Source organism: Phlebotomus papatasi, chromosome 3, assembly GCF_024763615.1.
Source record: "Phlebotomus papatasi isolate M1 chromosome 3, Ppap_2.1, whole genome shotgun sequence".
NCBI classification, from domain to species: domain Eukaryota; kingdom Metazoa; phylum Arthropoda; class Insecta; order Diptera; family Psychodidae; genus Phlebotomus; species Phlebotomus papatasi.
The window spans coordinates 20643377-20664102 of record NC_077224.1 but is presented as its reverse complement, the minus strand read 5'-3'; the positions used below and the strand labels follow the sequence as shown (position 1 = coordinate 20664102).

Sequence of the window (20726 nt, the reverse complement as noted above, 5' to 3'; positions counted from 1 at the left end):
TGGCCCTTTTTTGATGGTATTCTGTGATTGCAGACATTGAATATTTGAAACAAACCCTCCCTGATGGAATTGAAGATGAATTCTTTGAGTATTTGAGCCAATTGACGGCCAAAGATGTGATTCTTCAGGCTATCGAGGAGGGTTCTGTGGTATTTCCACGAGTGCCTCTCATCAAAGTCGAAGGTCCCCTGATTGTTGTTCAGCTGTTGGAGACAACACTTCTAACACTTGTCAACTATGCAAGGTTAGCGATATATTTTTTGATTTTTTTTTTGAGTTTAGAAAAACCTTCTTCAACGATATAAATTACTTGGAAAATTTGCTATTTGTACAGCTTGATGGCTACAAATGCAGCACGCTATCGAATGGTGGCTGGAAAGAATATCAAGTTGCTGGAGTTTGGCCTGAGGAGAGCCCAAGGACCCGACGGTGGACTCTCTGCATCGAAATACTCCTTTGTCGGTGAGTTTAATGTGTCTGTCTTAATGTTTATGATGGGAGAAAAGAAGAAATGCGGTGAAAATCGTGAATCGCACGATTTTCACTCAATGGATTTGCTGGTTTATTAGATCGATACATACATTTTTGCCATATTAGCCAATTTATGTGTACAAAAGGAAAATATGGGTGAAAGAAAGATATAGAGGAAGGGGGGGGGGGGGTGGTCGGGAAAGATTACTTCAGTTGGTTAGAACACGAAGAGAAAGAACTTCAATGGTATTCCAATCGACATGTCTTTAGAGACGCCTCTTGCCAACAAATAAATATACACTGACGAAGATAATTTTGGACTCATCCAGAAAAGAAACTTTAAAAGAAATTAACTAAACTAAAATTTTTAAAATAGCTTTCTTTTAATTAAATAATAAATTATTTAATTAAAAGAGTAACTAATAAAAGTAATTTACATTGGCAAAATTTTAAATATTTTATATTTAGATTATAAAAAAATACAAGATAACCCAATTACGGGTATTTAGACAATCTTATCTCGCTATTTATGGCAGATTGGTCGACAATATTTGATATGTTAGAAGACAAACAGAAATCACTAAACCACTGATAACGATTGCCTTTTTGATGTCTACGTTGTCTATCAAATAACTAAATTTATTGCAGAATTCTAGATAATTGATCTGTAATTTTGCTCACAGTGTTTCTCAACAAGAAATATCTCTGAGTCATTTTAATACAAAGTTTACGAAGAAAAAATAAAGATGAAGAGGTTTTCGTTGGAATTTCTAGTCAAAAAAGAAAGTTTAATGAGTTTCGAACCCGAGACATTTGCATTGCAAAGCGAGCGCTCTACGACATATCGGTAAGAGATATCGACTTACGGTTTTTCAACAGGAAAAAGATGTCGAATTAAATTTCAAAAGTTATTTAATTGATTTCATATGAAATTCTCCAAAGGGAGAACGCCCCCTTGTCAACTAACAAAATTTCCCCTGCTGTATTTGTCTTATGAAATTATTAAAAATTTCTTCAAAAAGCCAAAAATTGATCTGTTACGAACTTAATCAATTTATGGTAATGTACATAAAATATTATGGCGCTTTAAACATTTAGCAAGAACTGATAAATAGATGGGAATGATAAAATTAATTGCTACCATGAAGAAAAATAGTATTACCTCTTTATTATAACTAGGTCTTCAAATTTTTGATGATTGGAAGAAGGATCCAATTTAAAAATGTAACAATTTCTAAAGATAATTTATTTATAAACAACCTAGAGACTTAACATCCACATCTAGGTTTCTGCTAGCGGAGAGTTGCTTGTATAGACGATAATATTCGTTTTACGAGACCAAGTTAAAGAGCATTTCATGAAACACAGTTTCGCGAAATCTTTGAAAAATTTGACCTTGAAAATCCAAATAAAGATTCAAGGTTATTAGGCTTAATAAGTGCATATGGAAATCTGCAAAATGATAAGTTTCTAAAAAAAATAAATAAAGTTTCTGGAAATAATTTAGACAAAATGGTGGAACAATCCAGGATATTTGCATGGTTCAAGCGAAAAGAGAAGGAAAATTTCCTGGTTTTTGAATTTTTCATTGTTAACAGATTTATGCATTTTTCTTCACGACTCCTAAAAACCAAAAGAATTGTCAGAATCTAAGAGCTCTTAAAAAGGGGGTCTGGGATGAGATATAAGCTTACCACCCGTTCCCCTCTTTCAACCAGATCCTCCCTCTAGTCTGCATACAGTACATCCTTACTCGTCCGAGTCTAGTCACTAACTAACTCTTTCTCTCTCTCGTCTGTATCTTAATTAGAACTCTCTCTATTAGCGATCGCCGCTGATGTCCAGGGGGTAAATTCTCTAATTTTCTTGAGTTGATCATCAGTGACAGTCATGAAAAAATTCGACCACTGAGCTCTCATTTTGTCATATTTTGTGATTCTGTATGAGTGAGAAGCTAGTGACAATTTTTCCCGCGACTTTTTGTCAGGAGAGGAGAGCCTTTTAGTACCAATTTTAGTACTTATTTTGCTCTAAATTTTGAACCAGCCCGCAGGCTATGATTTTATTCGTCTGAGATGTATGCAAGTGATGTGTCAACGTCAGCGTATTTGTGTCTAAAATAGGTTTTATAATTTCGCGAATAAAATAATAAAAACAATTATTAGAAAGTCGAGTGAGATTGTTACCACCAGGGTCACAATAATTGTGATATCAGGGTTCTTCCACCTCCTGAGTCCTTTAGCTCCTTATATTCATTTTTTTTTGTCTGAAAATACAGACGCACAACACCACAAACGTGCACTCGAACTATTAACACACTTAACACGGACAACAAAACTACACTTGATCTGGACCGACTGACGAACAGACCAAGACTCCCCATATCTCCAGCAATTCCTTGTTTTTCCCACTCCCATTCAATCCCATAAAATTATAGAAGAAATTTAAATATTTTTTTGAATCCATAAATGCAACCGTAACAAGATAATCTGGTTTCCTTTTAGTTTAGTGACTTTGTAATTTTAGTGTTTACAAATGTTGTTTTTTTTTGTGGCTTAGTTCCTGATAAAATAGTGAGGTATTTTATCTGTACAGAATGGATTTTTATTGATACCCTAAATCAAAGAAGTGAAAAATTAGTTGCTCCTTAACATTATTGTGTTCATAGGCCCCAAAAATCTTCTAAATCTATCGATTCAGCCACATTTCCCATAATTTCTTACGAGTCACCGAACCATCATCGCGTGAGAAGTGTCACGAAAAAATCGTGACAAGTCTCACAAAAATGGGCATAGAGAATCACACTTTTAGTGACATGTTTCGGTATTTTTTCATTTTTAGCACTTCTCACGTTTTCACTAAGTTAGAGAATTCACCCAAAAGTCCATTGAGATAAAAAAGAAGTTTTTCCTGACGATTTTCGTTTTCACGGGCCCCAAAAATCTCTTCTTAAATCTACTGATTTCGCCCAAGAATTATTTCTGAGTCACTGAACCATTATTCTGTGAGTAGTGTCACGAAAATATCGCGACTAGTGTCACAAAAATGGGCATAGAGAATCACTTAGTGACAACTTTCGGTATTTTCTCACTTTTAGCACATTTCACGTTCTCACAAATTTACCCCCATGGTTGTCAAACCCTAATCGCGTATACGTGCAAGAGGGAGAAAAGTAATCATGTCATGATGTTGTCCCATTATAACACATAGGGATAGGCCATCTCCATGGCTGAATAGGTGATATCAAAGAATGTCAAATGGTCAAATGCCCGCCGGATTTGGAAGTCGGTAAGCCTGTGGCTTACCAAATCAAATCTCACGCCTGCGACTTCATTACTTTTTTTTCTTCATTTGAGGTGGAAAATTACACTTTGCAGAGTCACTTTAATTATTGATTCATAAATACAAAATTTCTGATGGGTTTATAGTTTCCTGAAAACCCCAAAACCGTATCTCTCACAGTTTAGCCTTTATCACCTTTTAACGAATTAATAAAATTACTATACATTGCATAATTTCTTTAATTATCTGTTAACATTTTGCCGGTTGCGTCTACCTCTGTCGTATCTGCATTTGTTTTGTATCTGCATTCGGTGTAAACTACAATACAGACGTCCCCTCTTTCTTAAAATGCGAACAGAAAAGAAATGCATATACGACAGAGGTAGACGCAGCCGACGATTTGTCAAAATTTGACCAGACTTACAAAATTTCTCAGATTAGAAGTTTAATTTTATGGAGGAGGGTTTTCCGAAAACCCCAAGTTGATATCCCTTACCGTTTAGCCACTACCTCTATAACAATTTGCAGTAAAGTCGGGGAAAGCGCACTACCTTCGGACGACTCGAGCTTTGAACACCTCATTTTTTCAATAGCTAGTCCAATGCCTCAAATTTCCTGAAGAGCGCCGTGTTTTAAATCCATTGAGAACATACACCAAAGAAATCCGAAAAAGTTAAAATAATATTCCGGAAATGTTTATTTTACCCTGCATTATTGATCCGAAATCGCTGTAAATATTACCCTTTTTAGGTGTATTGGGGGTTAAAGTTACCCTTTTTCATGTTAATTTTGCCCTCAAAAAAGTGTAAAATTAACATTAAAAAATGTTCATATATTTTTACACCTAAAATGTGTTAAAGTTATGAGGATAAAAAGTTAATCGCACCTTCGTTTTTTCACGCTTTCCCCTACGGGAATATAATTTTTGTTAATGCTCCCGGATGTTTTCTTTTTAATGTCTAGCAAAGTTTAACACAAGTATTCAGGGAATATTTAGGTAGAAAATATCTTGAGAAATTCAATAATAATGGCGTGATCGTAAACTTTTGTCTTCTACTGTAGTCTGTAGGAATAATTTCCACCTCGATATCGTGGCAGTGTCTATTGTTTGCTGGGTATTTCTCATATTTTTCTGCTATCCGATTTTCCGCAATCGGAGGTGGTAGCTGTCCCCCAAGCAACCCTCTGCCCACCAACCAAGAAAAAAAAAAGAAGACAAATTTGCATGGTGAGGGCAGGCAATTGGGAAAGTCGAGGGTGAAATTTTCGTGTGCGAAAGGAGAGAGGTTGTAGTGTGGGAAAGAAATTTATTGATGGCACGTGAAGGTTGTATCATTTGTAGAAAATGTTTACAATTTTACTCCAAAATAATTTTCAATAATTTTCCATTGTCATCAATCACAATTGACTGACAACAGAATGTCCGAATTTTAATGGTGGGTGGTGTACGATAGGGGGAGGAAAAACAATTTTCCAGCATTTGATCTCTCTAGGTGCGAGTTTCTTTATTTGGTTGATTTCACCGTCAATGAGGGAGAGAAAAGGTTTAACAAAATCTATAAATTGACCTAGTCATGATATTCAAAAATACTATTGACATTGACTCACACACAATCTCGTGTCTGGGGACTCTCTTTATAGATATCTCACGCCTGTGACTTCATTTCTTTTTTTTTTCTTTATTTGAGGTGGAAAATTGATGTTTGGAATTGAGTGTTTTTTCATCACTCATGCACTCTCATCGAACGATAGTGAAAAATCTATTTTCAATCACAACAAACTCTTCTTCCGAGGTTAAAGAGCTGAAAATGCGGAAAATATGAAAGATTTTTTTTGGGAAGCGGAGGTGGTTGTGTTGTTTTTGATGGGAGTTTAAGAGATCTATGGGATTTTCCACAATTTTTAATTGTTTTTTAAAACTATTAAAAATGAAGAAACAAAGTTAAAATTACTACTGATGGGATATTTTCTTTTAAATAATTTATTTTGTAAAATTTGTTTGGTTGGGTTTGTTATTTAAGCTCCTCCCACAAATAAATTTGGTCCACGCCCCTTTGGGTTTTACAGCTTAATGAAAATAATTCGTATTACTCCTTGAACTCAGAGAGCAGTTTATAATCCACTTTTTTTCAACTTTCGATACGGCTAGAGGTCAAACGGTAAGAGATATTGACTTCTGGTCTTCGACGACCCCCCATAAGTCAACATTATCTAGGTCTTGCCCTACGAAACCATGTTTTTTATTTATTTTTTCTAAAACGGATCCAACAATTTTTTTCATTTTCGAATATGTTTTAGAGGCAAATCAAGGCGAATATTTCATCCTTGGACACTTATGTTCGAAAACCATTTCGATATCGATTTTTCGAACATCAAAGTTTAACCACTTTGGAGAGCCTATTTTTCAACCGATTTGATTAAATTTGGATTTTTTGAAAGATCTTGAAATTTCTAACGTAAATGTATCGGACTTGATCAGTAGTGAATCGGAAATACTACAGGGTGGCTGAGAAAAAATGCAATTAACTAAAGCGCTATCCTCATTTTTTGTTCAACTTTTTTGAAATAAAGTCAAAATGGTAGTAAATACATCAAAATTTTAGAATATTATCGGTTTTGTTCAATACGATCTTATTTTGACTTAATTATGGTCTTAAGTTTGTTGGAAGTACTATCGCAGTTTGCACGAATGTCAGCCTTCTGAATGTCCTGCTATTTATGAGGAAGAGCTGCCTTCAGCTCTTCGATATTGTGCCACTTTTTAGTCCTAACCTTGACCAACAAAGTGCCTCTTTTGGAGAAGTCAAACGATTTTGCATCCAAGAATCGTCGTGGAGATCATTGTTTTCCCAAAATGAAGTGCGAAATATTTTTTTTTAGCCAAATCTTGTTCGGAGCGTGATTTCTGCGACGTTGTCGAGTCTTGATCGAACTTCCATTACTTTTACTAAAATTTTTTTTTGTCCACGACTCCAACATTCCTTCCAGGACAATTTCCAGAAACACAATGGCATTCGTTTTAACAGTACAGCCTAAAAACCCCAGTGAAAAGCTATAATTTGTCTTCAAGGAAGTCCAGACCTTCAAAAAGGTGGTCCTTGACTTCCGGGGGCCATTCGAACGTCTAAAAAATTATTGTATGATTTTTCCTTCAGATAGACACAATTATTTTGTTTGCACATCAAAATTGATCAATTGAAAATTTTTCTTATCAGAAAAAATGACATTCTGGAACTAAACATGTACGTGCAAGCGAATTTACTCCTTCGTCGATCGAGCATAACTTCTTTATGAGGATCGACGATGTTTTTTCATTTTCAGGATTTTTAAGGATTCATATAGAGGTCCTTTAACAATATTTATTTCATAGATATTTGCGATCTATGCGTCTCAGAGATCGTTTGTTTGTAGATGTGACACAGATTTTGTTCAATTTACTTCTTCATTTTAAGAACGATGACTACCGATGAAACATTTTTTTTAGACCTCTACCAAAGGATTTTAAAATGCTATTAGTATCCCTGTACCAAGTTATGTTTCGAAAAACAGAAAGTTTAATTACATTCAGGGTTTTGCAGATCCTTAAAGATAGCTGCTTCCGCATTTCCTACAAAATATAGCGACATTAAATTGTTACGATTGAGTTCCAATTTGGGTTTAAAAGAGTTTTACAAAATATTATCGAAAATGCTTTTGTAGGCTTTTAGTCAATATAATAGACTACCACTATGCAGAATATGAAACCGCTGTCACCAGCGGTTTGACAACTATGCGCTCTGAAAGTTGTTGCATTTTTTTTCAGCAACCCTGTATATCCATAAATGATTTACCTTTATGGATATTACCTTAGAAACTTACTTTTCTTAAGCAGTTTCTTATTTTGAAATGTTTTTTTTTTAATTTATCAATCAAATCGGTAGTAAAGCGATATATACTGAAAAAGCCTGCGAAAAGATAATATACGGATAGCTCGGATAGCTCTCCGAGAACTCTGCAAAACTAGGATGATTTGCCATCTCTTTGTTTTTAATTGTCAATGCCAAATTGTTTTCTGATAATATTCAATGCAAAATAGACCACGCCTTCCATAAATCTTATAAGCACAATAAAATGGAGTAATTCTGAACAACTTATTATCTGGAACCTTAAGATTTCCTCTCGGTTTTAGATGGACGAAAGAAAAAAAAATAAAAAGAAGTATTCTGTGTGGTCTTCTTTTTCCCTTTGTCTATCTGAAGAACCATAATGAAGTATTTAAATTTCAAATTAGAAATTATTCCGAATTACCCATTTTGCCCTTATCAAAAATTATTGATCGCACACCACTTTTAGTTACTATAACACGGAAAAAGATAAAGATTATCGGTTTGAGTTGAGACAAAATATAAAAGTGGGCTTACGTTTCAAATGGGTGTGGCATAAGCGAATTTTACCTAAGTGTACTTCATTTAAAAACCATTCAGGAAATTAACAGATTGGGTCATTTGTTTTTGTTTTAGTTAAAAAATCTAAAGGAATCATGGTTAATTCTTTTTTGGCGGGGAGTGTTCGTGTCTTAAATGGGGCGTGGCTTAAATTAATTTTTGACTAAGCTATGCAAAGAAGGTCAATTCGACGATAATGAAAAATGTAGGAATCTTGAAAAATATTTTTAAAAAGGAGTAATCAACGAATATGATTAATCTAAATATTGAGAAAATGTCACTTTTTGCTTTCGAACTTGAATGAACTTTCGAAAATTCATATTTTTTTTATTTCAAATAAACCAAAATTTCAGTTCTAACAATTTATAGAACAAAGACCTTTTGATGGTGATCTTGCAACTTCTTCGAATTACGAAAAAAAGTCCTTTCGAACATGACAAATATTTTCGGAGAATAATTTTGGAGATTTCAAATGAGCTAACAATTTCACCTTGGTCATTTACAAAAGGAACATTTTAAGCAAATTTGCAAGCATTTTCGAATTAAAAATTTAGTTTTTTAAAAGGATGCTATTCGAGCATGAATTAATTTTCAAAATAATTTTAATATTTTGTATAAACCTATCATTTCTATTTGGTGATTAACAAAAATAATACAATGACGATTTATTTTTAATTCATCTTTAATTAAGAAGGAGTAGAACCTTGGAGTTTCATAATTCAAGTTTGTAATTATGAAACTTTTTCTAGAAGGCATATCACTGGATTTGCTCTTTTCGTATCATTTTTAAATCATTGTAAGACAAATCGCTTGCTTATTGTATTACTTATACCAGGGGCCTCTTGATATTTCATTTTTTTCATACGTTTTTGCATAGAGGCACTGAAGACTATTTGCAAGTTTTTTTCCTAAAGAGAATTGACTTATCAGTCTGATATATTTCGAAATCGTGCATTAAAAGCTATCTATAAATACATATTTCATAATGTTCGCCAAAATTATACAAGAACTACGAGCAAATTTGTTTAAGTCGCGGTGCAATAGATGCAAAATTTTTACAAGGAAAAGTGAAAAATAGCTTCACTTTTTATTAGGCTTGATGGGCCCCTGCTTATACAGATTGCAATAAATAAAGTGCGTCAAAAAATCATCTTTAAGAGCTTTTTATCAACTTACCCAGGAAAAATATTTTGTAAAATTGTTTGTAAATGTTTGTCAATTCCTACTGGAGACTTACGAAAAGCTCGGCTATCGTATAACGCCCAAAAAAGTTCGTAAAAGTTTTTAATTTTTCACACACATTGTTTGTAATATGATCACTTGCAGCATTTTCTGTTCCGTTACAAACTTTTGTTGATACATTTTTGTTTGGACGTACAAATGACTACAAATATTTCTTTGTGAGTTTACGAACATTCACGAACAAATGTTTGTAAAAGAGCAAAAAATGCTCGTTAAGTAATCATGTCACGAACAATGTTTGTAAAAAAAAAAGTACAAACTTTTACGAACTTGTTTGTTGGTTATACGTTTTAAGAGCATTTCGTAAGTTTAAAATAGTGATTCACAAAACAATTACGAACAATTTTACGAAATGTTTTTTCCTGTGTAGGTGCACTTATTAAATCAATTTTAATACAAATATTTTACAAACATCTTAATAAATTTCATATTTTAAAGTTTGTTAAATTAGCAAGGTTCTCGTTACCACCGCTAGTGGCGCTTAAGTCAGAATTTTAGCAGCCATTCATAGAAAATATGGAAGACATTTTGATTAGTCTCTGCATTTTTTCTAAACTAATTAATTATGGAAAATGGTTATTTTGCCACTCAAAGAGAATAATTTAATATTTAATTTAGTTTATTAAGAAGTTTATTTGAACAATTAAATGAATATAATTTACGTTAGTGTAATAAGCGTGTCGGAAACTTGCAAGTGAGCTTTTGCATAGTTTTCCTCATTGCTTCCGCTCTCACTTCCCTTTTGCTCCTATTTCCGCTTGAAAAGTAAGAATAAGAGCCCAAAAATTATTAACGAGGTTACAAGAACATTTCACTGGGGCATCACGCTAGATTGTGTGTGTGTGTTTTTTGCGTCCCTAAGGAAGTATCAATTAAGTGCATCGATCAAGCAATTTCTTTTCACCTACGAAGAGAGAAACAAAGGCCTCAAGTAAATAAACTCAAAGGTGGCAAAATATGCTAAAGCTTTCACGTCAACAGAGACTGTGAGTATAGATAGAGGTTATTCGGCAGAGGGGAGAAAAATTTAAACCCCTTTTTGGAAAAGAGGGTGGTGAAAAATGTGAACTTTTTCCCACCAGAAAATTCGCCAAAATGTAAAATAGTTTGTGATCGTGTTGGACGATAATTTAGTCAAACGGGGATACCTTGAAGTTCACCTCGTGGGGGGTTATATAGAGCTAAAAGTTCGACAAAAGTTCTCACACACAGAATGTTGTATTTGGGGGTGATAGGGGGTTGATTTTGAGGGGATGTGGAAAATATTCTATTATTTGGAACACACAGAAGCAATGCAAGAGAGAGAGAGAGTGAGGAAAAAAAAAAGATTATGGAAATGGAATATGCCGCATTTGATTTTGATATAGTAAGATTGGGGGTAGATTTGAAAAATGAATGGATTCTTCCTCTTCAAACAATAAATTTTCACTATAACTCGTGTTAACCTACAAAGTTTTAATTCACTGTGCTTTATGTGGGATTAGGAGGCTCTTCTTGGTTGTGCGAGAGAAGAATTGAATAAATCTTCTGGGGCAAATGTGAGATATTTTCCTCTCTATTTGCCTCAGAGAACAATTGTCTTGTTGAATTGATAATGAAATGTCGTGGATTTTATGCCTGGAAAGTTGTAAATCTCTGTCAAAGTTAGAAGTGTTCTAGATTAGTGATGAGCGCATTTTTTTTTTTTCTTGAAAGACTTCAATTTGACCAAATTAGGAACTTTACCTCTCCTTTTTTTCTACACAAAAAAAAATATATTGAAAAATTGTTCGAGATTTGTGAATTACTGAGGAGTTACGTAAAGTTCGTAAAAGTTTGTAATTTTTACAAACATTGTTAGTAAGATGATCATTTGACAAGATTTTTTTGTTCTTTTACAAACATTTGTTCGTATATTTTTCTTTATTTGACAAAACTTTACGAATAAATAACAAAATTAAAAAAAAAAATTGTGAGTTTACGAACATTCACCAACAAATGTTTGTAAAAGAATAAAAAATGCTCGTTAAGTGCTCATATTACAAACAATGGCCTCAATTCTGAGACCAAGATCAAGATCAAGAAAATTTCTAGATTTTGCTCAGACCGCGCAGTATCATACGAGTTTTTCCTTAGAGATCTTAAGATCTTATATGACTTCTGACACAAAGGCTTCAAGTCTGAGACCAAGATAAAGATCAAGAAAATTTCAAGATTTTGATATTCTGAAATCAAAAAATGAAGATCAAGATGTCAAATTTGTCAAATGTCTTGGAATCTTGAAATACAAGACACAAACCGTGTGGATATTAAGATTTCCAATTCTGGAACCAATATTTCAAGATTTCAATACGTCAAATTTCTTGTGTTATTGAAATAATTCCAAGAACCTCTCAGTGATGCTTGGAATTTTCAAGATACTAACATTTTGAAGAATTTCATACAGAAATGACTCTTGATGAGGGATATTTCTATAAGAGATGGTACAAAAAGAGAATTACTTTGAAGAATATTGTATTCGGCCTTGTAATTTAATCGAAATGGTACGTATTTCTATATGTAGAAGTACAACACCCTGAGAATACCTGCAAAAGAATCATATAATACAGTAGACTCGCACTCAATCGGCTCTTTTTCAATCGGCCGACAAATTTTGTTGACAATTTTCACGTTTAATCATGAAGCTAATTCGCTCAAATTCGCTATAGTTCTTCCTATTTTATCGTGATTCTTTATAATTGAGCGCTTTTTGTGGAATTTACAAAGACTTTGACGCTCAATTCTATCGCTAAACCGGATGACATTTTGCCCCATATTCCCGATTGAGAGAGAGTCTACTGTAGAATTTTCCCCAGGATTTCCCCTGAACTCGCCACGGAATTTTCATATATCTCCTGAAGGAATTTTCCCTTACCGTGGAGAATTTTCCCCTCGATTTCCCTGGGAAATCTTCGAGAATGGTCTGGAAAATTCAGAGGCTCTTCTTCGGAAAATTTGGAGGAATCCTCTAGGAATGGCCGGGGAATTTTCTCAAACTCTAGGAGAAAATTTTTCCTTTAAATCCCCAAGAATGTCGATAGAAACTTCATTATAAAATTTCCCCTTGAATTCATCGGGAATTCACCGGGAGCCTGCTGAATTTTCCGCAGAAACTTTTAAGGAAAACTTTCCAAGAAAATTCAAAAGGATTTCTTTGGAAAATGTCGATACCTTAGCGGGGTAATTTTTAAGGACTTCAAGTGGAATTGCTGGAGAAATTACCTACTACAGAGTGGAAATATTCCAAGAAGATCATAAGAGTTTCCATTAGAATTTTCTTCTTTCGAAAAGCATGGTGTCATCCTATGGAAATGGAATTCCTAGAGAAATTTCTATGTCCAATTTTCATTATCGTTCTCTAGGATTTTCCACCGAAATTTCGATATTTACGTCAGGGTTTTTCTCCCTAAAATTCCAGCGAGTTCAACAACGAGATTTATGCCGGCTTCAGACTGAAGGTGTAGCCCAGTTCCCGAAGGCCTCAAAAATCGGAATAACAAACAATTTTGTTGATTTTTTCAAAATTTAATGGACAATTTACCCTTAGGGGGAGGCTTTGATGTTTCGCACATACGCTACCATCGGACACTTCGAATTTCTCCGGTATTACTTTATAACTTTCACTGATGGCTATATATTTTAGTAGCTAGTCTTAAATCACACCTTTCCTGAAAAAATTGGGAGTCTAATCCTTTTCCCCTAGTTTTAGGAAACAAAAATTAAAAACAGGTCCAAAACTGTAATTTTGCTGTGCAATATTTCATACGATTGTGCAGAATTAATATCACTTTTCTGAAAAACTACTATCACAGAGGGTAGAAGGGTTATTAGGAATCAGATTTAAGTAAAAATCTTTTAGGCTGAACAGGCACTTTTTGTGGGTGGAACAAAATTCACAAACTTGACTCAGATTCATCGATCGCACATAGAAGACATGGCTTCTCTCACATTTTCCAAGAAACTTCATTTTAGATGCGATCCCTCATATTCACATCTATTGTAATCTACCGATTTGATCCACCACTAAAAAGGAAAACTTAAAAATCATAAAGTTGATAAACAAGAAGTAATTTGACTCAAGTAGGCTGCAGTTGAGTAATTATTAAGCAATTTTGCATTTCTTTGATATAAAAATATTTTTCAAGCTTGCACAAACTGAATGTGCAATGAAAGAATCACATCTGCAATAAGCTCATACAGTTTACAACTGCTTTTTGACAATCTTTGACATAACCTCACTATTGTGTTGTTTTGCATGACAAAGAAAAGAAATTGTCCGTAAGAAGATGTTTTGTGAAAATTTTAGCTTGTTCACCTGCTGAAGCTCAATATCTGTGCTAAATCCCGATTCCTGCAGCTGCAGGAACAGAGAAATCTTCAATGATGCGCATTCAAACGTTTTTGTGCATATCCGGCTCCGTGGAGGAATGGTGGAATCTTGTGTGGTATTCTCGCTTGCTGAGTTTTAGTCAATTTTTAGCTTTAAAAACTTATTGATTCGTGTAAATTTGGTGATATTTGGACTTTTCAAGAAAGTATTCATCAGATTTAACCGTTTCCGGAGTGAAATTCTCGTAGAATCAAGCAAAAAAATGGTTTTTAATGTCAATAAAACATCTCTCAGAAAAGTTCCAAAAAAGTGATATTAAAATGTTTTATTCCTTATAAAAATGGTTTAATCAAGTAGATTAGAGTTCCCTTTAAATAATGATGTGCAACTTTTAGTGTCCGGTGCAAAATTTACGGTGAAAATGGGGTGTTCAATGATGGCGTGAATCGTGTGCGATAATAGAAACTTGATTCATCTATCGGACAAATCGCCATTAAATTTTCATTTTCCTCTGGAGGAAAATCTAAGGATTTCCTGGGATTTTGTTTGGTGGGATTATGAACCTTATAAGTAAGACATTTTTTTGGCATAGTTGGAGAATCCATACGGTTTGCATGGTAGTCAGAAAAAATCACTGAACTTGAACATCATTTTTGTGTGCGAAAGTTCAAAGCCTCCCCCTAATATCCAATTGAAAGCAATAATTTTTTCAAAAAACTTGCCTGATAAGGAATTAGATGATTTAAGCCATATAGCTAAGCCTAAGGTCTGAAGCCCGTATTAGCCATCTGGCTTAACTCCTCTAATTATTGTTGTTTAGCATTGGATTATAAGGGCAAATGATTCATTAGATTTTGAAAAATTAATAAAAATTGCTTGTAATTTCTCGAGCAATTGCACTTGAAGTCCTATGATGGAAAATCTTAGAGACTTGACGAGGAAAATTCCTTTGGTACCTGGTGAATTTTCTATAGGGAATCCGGTGATGAAAATTCTTTCGGAAGGATTTTTTTATAGGGTTGAAAGAAAAATCTAAATTCATGGCGCTGACACACCTTTTTAATTGAGTGGAATTCAATCTATTGAAATTTTACTTCTTCTTTTTTCAAACTAAAATAAAATATATTTGTCTTTCTGTCAAACGAAAATTGAAATTTCAATTTCATTTTCAATTTCAATTTTCATTTGACAGAAAGGAACAGCTAGATCTGATTTCAGTTTGAAAGAGTAAGAGGTAAAATTTTAATCGATTGAATTTCACTCAATTGAAAAGGTGTGCCAGCGCCATTAGCCTCTGAAATTTTCCTGATCCAAAAAATGTGCCGGAAGCAAAAGATTTTGAATTTTAGTCAGTAAAAACTTTAAATTTTGAAGAAAACAAATCAATTTTAAATAACTGCACCACTAAAATCATTTCAATTTTGTGAAAAAAGTCGCTAAATTGAGTATAAATGCGATTTGTGTAAGTATCGTTTTGAGACGGTCTTACCTGATAGATGGTTAAACCCGTTAAACCTAACCTCAATAATTCAAATTGCCCACTTGCAGGGTCATATTAATGTTTAATTTTCAGCTTCTAGGGTAAATTAAGCTAATTCAAAACCTGCTCCAAATGGAAATTTTTCGCTACTCCAAATGGAAACGTCATTGTTTTCATGATAAATACAGTACTAAATTATAAATATATGTATATTTTTTATACCACAGTTTCATTATTTAGTTGATTTTGCTCCAAATAAAGCGAAAATCCATTTACATTCACAAATTTTAATTTGTTAATTTATCAGAAAAATTAAAAGTATACCTTTTCACCATTTAATTTTTCATCGATTGACCATGTTTTCCAATGAAAAACACAATGAGGTGGCTGTTGTTTATTCGTTTTTTTTTTAACATTTAATGTTACATTTCTGGCTAATTTTAGATAAATTAAGTGCTAATAATTATTGTTAACGATACGTGAAGTTTTCAAATGAAATAATTGCCTATTCCGTGAACAAATGGTTTTTCTCTGAAGTGTCTGCAAATGCTTCAATAGGAAACCCGGAAATATGACTTTTTTGAGAGATTTTTTATTGTTTTAGATGGGAAAGAAGAAAAGACCAGAAATAAGAATAAATCCTGCACTCAGGAGCAACTCAACAAGGTTTTGGAAGCCTTTCGTCGCGGTTTCACTTACACTGTTTGTCTCCAATTAGAAACTTCCCCTTGTCTCCATTTGGATTAATATGTTTCCAATAGAAGCATTTTACGCTTGCGTATTTTTCTTGTATTTAAGAAGTTTTCAAATTATATCTAAAGAATTTTCACTAAACAGTAACATTCTAGAAGAGTCAAGGAGCAAATTTATGTAATTCTCTTCAGAAAAAATATGAACTTAATGTGTTGAATCTTCTGTCAAAGTTAATGCGTCTGGATATGGTTTTGAATTAGGACATTTACCCTAGCCCAAAAATTCATCAAGAGTCTTCCCTGAAAATCTAATTATTTTAGTAGGTTATGTAGCTTTTAGGTTATGTCATAACGCCTAACCTCTTAAATAACCTCTCACATAGTTTTTTAAATTTTTTTTTTCATTCTAAAGTCATTTTAAAAAATTTATTATCATCTTAAATCTAAGTACAATCGGTACAATCCCAATTCTACCTCGAATGTTCAGCAGTGACCCTGCAAAAATAGTTGTTGGACTGATTTTGAATATCGAACCGTACATCATCGATGACAATGACTCAGAGGCTTTACATTGAACTCTTTCCTTTTTCAAACAGCTGTATGGGGGGTGGGGGGTGGTTGGGTTGGTGGGGGAGACGTTGATGGGAAAAAGACAAGGTGGAATTGTTGTTCGGAAATGCTAAAATATTCACGTGAAATTAATTTTTCTTTTGTCATGATACTTTATCGTATTAAATTGAATTATTTTTTTCTTGGGGGATGGTGGCTTCTTGAAGGTGGCTTCGATGGAACATCCAATGTGTTGGCGGGAAAATTATTCAACATTCCTGTTAAAGGGACTCATGCTCATGCCTACATCACATCTTTTACGGGATTTAGTGAGTTGAAGACAAGAACTATTCGTCACAAAGTTACAGGTGAGATTTTTGAGGGGGGTGTCTTGGATTCTCATGGCATCTTTTCTCTGGGAATGATTCTTTTGTTTTTCCAGGGATTCCACAGGATCTTTTGGAGCTGTCAATCAAACATAGAGATGCTCTGTCCGAAGTCCTCGATATTTCTACTGAAGAGTCTAGCGAGGGTGAATTGGCTGCAATGGTGTCCTTTGCTATTGCATTCCCGGACGGATTTATGGCCCTTGTCGACACGTACGATGTTAAGAGGTATTTCGCTTTTAGGCAAAACTCTCTCGGATTTGTGAGTGTGTGTATTTGTTGAGTATTTTTGGTGTGTGTTTTTTTAAATTTTCTTTCCAGCCCGAAATCTCTAAAATTCAATTGCGCTGGTTTTTTTTCTTAGTTCCTCTTTCCGATTTTTCTATTTCTGGGAGTGTGATTGCGATATGAAGAGCTTTGTCTCATTTTCAATGTTTCTCCGCTCTGAAACTGACCCAATTTATTTACTGATCTTTCTCACTTTTTTTCTGTGAGCATGTGGAAAGTTTTTTCGCCCAATATGTTTTGATGAAAAAAAAAGATTTTTGCGTTTCTATTCTTCTATCAAATGGGTGGAAGATAATGTTTGGCACAAGGAACGGGATTATTCAGACAAATTGTGATCAATTAATTTTTCTTTAAATTTGAAACTCTTAATTTGTTTCGAAAAAGCCTTTTCTCAAGGAAATTATTCCCTGATAATCAACGAAATTAAAAGTGTTTCCAATCAGTTGAACTTATCGAAATAATTAAGTGTGAAATAAGCAATGTTACGATTCACTGAAAACAGCATTTTTCTAATATTTAGATAGAGTTTCAGTTAAGCCTCGCCTAGATTTTTTCAGACCACGCTTTTTAAGGTTTTATGAGGTTCGAAAAATAGCTGTATTAAGGACTTAATAAGCACTTATTATGGACTTATTTCATGTACTTAGCCAGAGCTCTTATTTATAGCCAATATCTTTAATTATAGCATCACTCAGAAAAATAAACTAGTAAGGGCAGAATCACATTGACAGTACAATTATCGCCGTAGCCTCACCGTATTTCGTCAATTTACGCATTTTCATTGCAATTCTTACACAAATGTTCCATTACCGTATTACCTTATCTCATACTCGGTAGCACTAGGTGAAAATAATATAAGAAAATTGAAGAAATAAAACGAAAATTCAATAAACGGTGTGCAAAAAAACTGTAAGAGAAATTAATCGTACAGTTTTTTTTGCTCACCGTTTATCGAATTTTCGTTTTATTTCTTCAATTTTCTTATATTATTTTCACATAGTGCCACCGAGTATGACATAAGGTAATACGGTAATCGAGAATTTGCGTATGAATTGCAATGAAAATGCGTAAATTAACGAAATACGGTGAGCATTTTACTGACAATGTGATTCTGCCCTAAAACTTACTCGAATCGAAGTTGAATTAACTTTTTTTGTTGTGATTTTAGATTAACTATTAATTTTACTTTTAATTAATTTTACTATTAAAATTAACTGTTAATTTTACTTCTGTTTAGGTGTAATATTCGGAAGAGTTGTTTCAACTTTTTTGTCCTAAAATTTACATGACAAAAGAGTGGAAATATTTTTTTTAGGAATGAAAATAACTCGTTTTAAGAGTCAAAATAATCCGTTTCAAGAGTTTAAAAATTCTTTTAAGAGTTTAAATAACTCTTTCAAATCCCAAAATGTATAGATTTTGCAATTTTATGATTTTTTTATTTTATCATTTTCTTTATTAATATTTTCTTGATCCTCAAGTTCAATATGTTCCGAGCGAAATATCACGTATGATGCACCCACATGTCTTCATGATACACCGTTAGTCATATATCTAGTTGATGTTCTATATAAACTTTGCCACGCGAAAATCTTCTTGGCTGAAGTATATTCTTAAAACGAAACACTTAAGCATATACTTCAGTCGAGATGAAATTTTACATCGAAAAAGAGTAATAATTACATCGATATCCGAGGAACTAATTCAACTCGCACGAAGAGTTGTTTCAACTCTATTTACTACAATTTACAACAAAAAAGAGTAACAATTATATCGATATTTTTCGAGTTAATTCAACTCGGCGATAAAGTTGTTTCAACTCTACAGTTTTAGCTGAGATTCTTTACAATCTCAGCTTTTGTGGTCAAAGTAAAATACGACCTTATCAGATCGGACCCAAATTTTGAATTTACACGTTTTGACACTCATAGATCACGAAAATCATGTGCGCCAAAAATCGATTTTCGTGGACGTCCCGTCCGTCCGTCCGTCGTATAACCACTTCTGGAGAGAGAACGGAAAGATATCGACAAGCGGTTTTCGGCAAAGGTTAATTTCGATGGGTGGCTAGAAGTTGGTGATGTCAGATCCACCCCCCCCCCTTCCGCCATATTGGAACACCACCAAATTTTGTTTTCTCAATAACTCCGCCTCTATGGCATGGATCGATCTCAAATTTTAGTCCTTTATAGCTTGGCCTAAGAGCTTTCGATCAATACCAAACTTAACCCCCTCCGACCCCCCTGACCCCGAGCTATAGGGGATCAAAAATTCAATTTTTAAATGGCCATATCTTCGGTTCTAAGTATCGAAAATCGAAAAATTTTGGTGTTTTGGAATGCTCTCGTGGAGCACTACAACCCTTGTGACACCCCAATTTTATCCGATTTAATCGAAGGTCCGATTAATCGAAAAATCGATTTTCGATTAATCGATCTGGAATATTTCGAAAATTAGACGATGCTTTTTCTTTAAATTTTAATATTTTATAGCTGAGGTCGAGACCTTTCCAACGGTGAGTTGCACTCGTCCCTCGATGTTCTTTGACCCGAGCTATATCTAAAAATGTTATGACCAGACTGCATTTTTGGTGTTTCTGAAGTGATTTTGACAAAATTTTAGTACATATTATATCTGAGATCAAGATCTTTCTAACGATGGGTCCCATCCGTCTCTACCCCAACCTACTGTATCCGGACCCTTACTATATATAGACCGGGCTCTATCTCTAATGTTTATTAACCGATTTTAATGAACTTTTTTTTCCAATGCGTGCAACTCGGGGTGCTTGCAACTCGGAATACGTGAAAATTCTTTTGTAAATTGAATTTTGGGGGTAAAGAATTGAGTCGAGCCAATTTTATCCATTTCGGTGGCCGAGAACCGTTTGTTCGATTCTTTAGGCCGTAAGAAGAATTCTAAGAAGCATTCCTGTTAGATTTTGGCATAAATTAGCAAAAATCATCTGTAAAAAGTCTTTTCACCAGAACTTAAAAATATTGGAAAAATATTGGCTAGTGAGATCTTCACGCGAGAAATTCACGGACGCTTAGAATCGCTCTCTGTGAATCATTCGTGAAGCTTTCACAGAAACTGTCAAATGATATTCTCACAGCATCTCAGTATTCATAGCCTGATCTACATTTCACTCATATAGGGTGGAATCACCACTTCTCGCCAGTGCCCCACTTCTCGCCACGTATTTTGAAATCGCTATTTTTCACGACTTATGAAATAAATGAGCTGCAAAGTTACTTGTATTTTTATTGCTGCTACGTACAGAGTCCAAAAACACTCATCTTTCGTTTTGAATTTAAATGTTTGAGCATTTTATAGAGGAATATTTTAAGCACTTGCTCGAATCCAATATTTCTTACCAAATATAGTAAGTGCCATGGAACTTTTATCCAACAAAATTTAATTTTTGAATAAATAATATGCCTATTAAACATTTAATAACATTCGGCGAATACATAAAATTTGTATATAGTTAGTTAATATTTCATTTTATATTATTTTTATGTAAAAATGGGCCATGGCGAAAAGTGGTAATATTCTGAAATT

The 20726-nt window shown here is 33.8% G+C and overlaps 1 protein-coding gene across 2 annotated transcripts in view; it reads left to right on the top strand.

Moving 5' to 3' along the window:
- LOC129806853 (nicotinate phosphoribosyltransferase) overlaps positions 1 to 20726 on the top strand; it is a 53130-nt gene that overhangs the window by 15928 nt on the left and 16476 nt on the right. For both annotated transcript variants that reach the window (XM_055855659.1, XM_055855657.1), the window contains exons 3-6: positions 34 to 244; positions 335 to 462; positions 16716 to 16856; positions 16931 to 17102. In XM_055855659.1, the coding sequence (XP_055711634.1) occupies positions 34 to 244; positions 335 to 462; positions 16716 to 16856; positions 16931 to 17102 (652 nt within the window). The remainder of the gene's footprint in view (positions 1 to 33; positions 245 to 334; positions 463 to 16715; positions 16857 to 16930; positions 17103 to 20726) is intronic.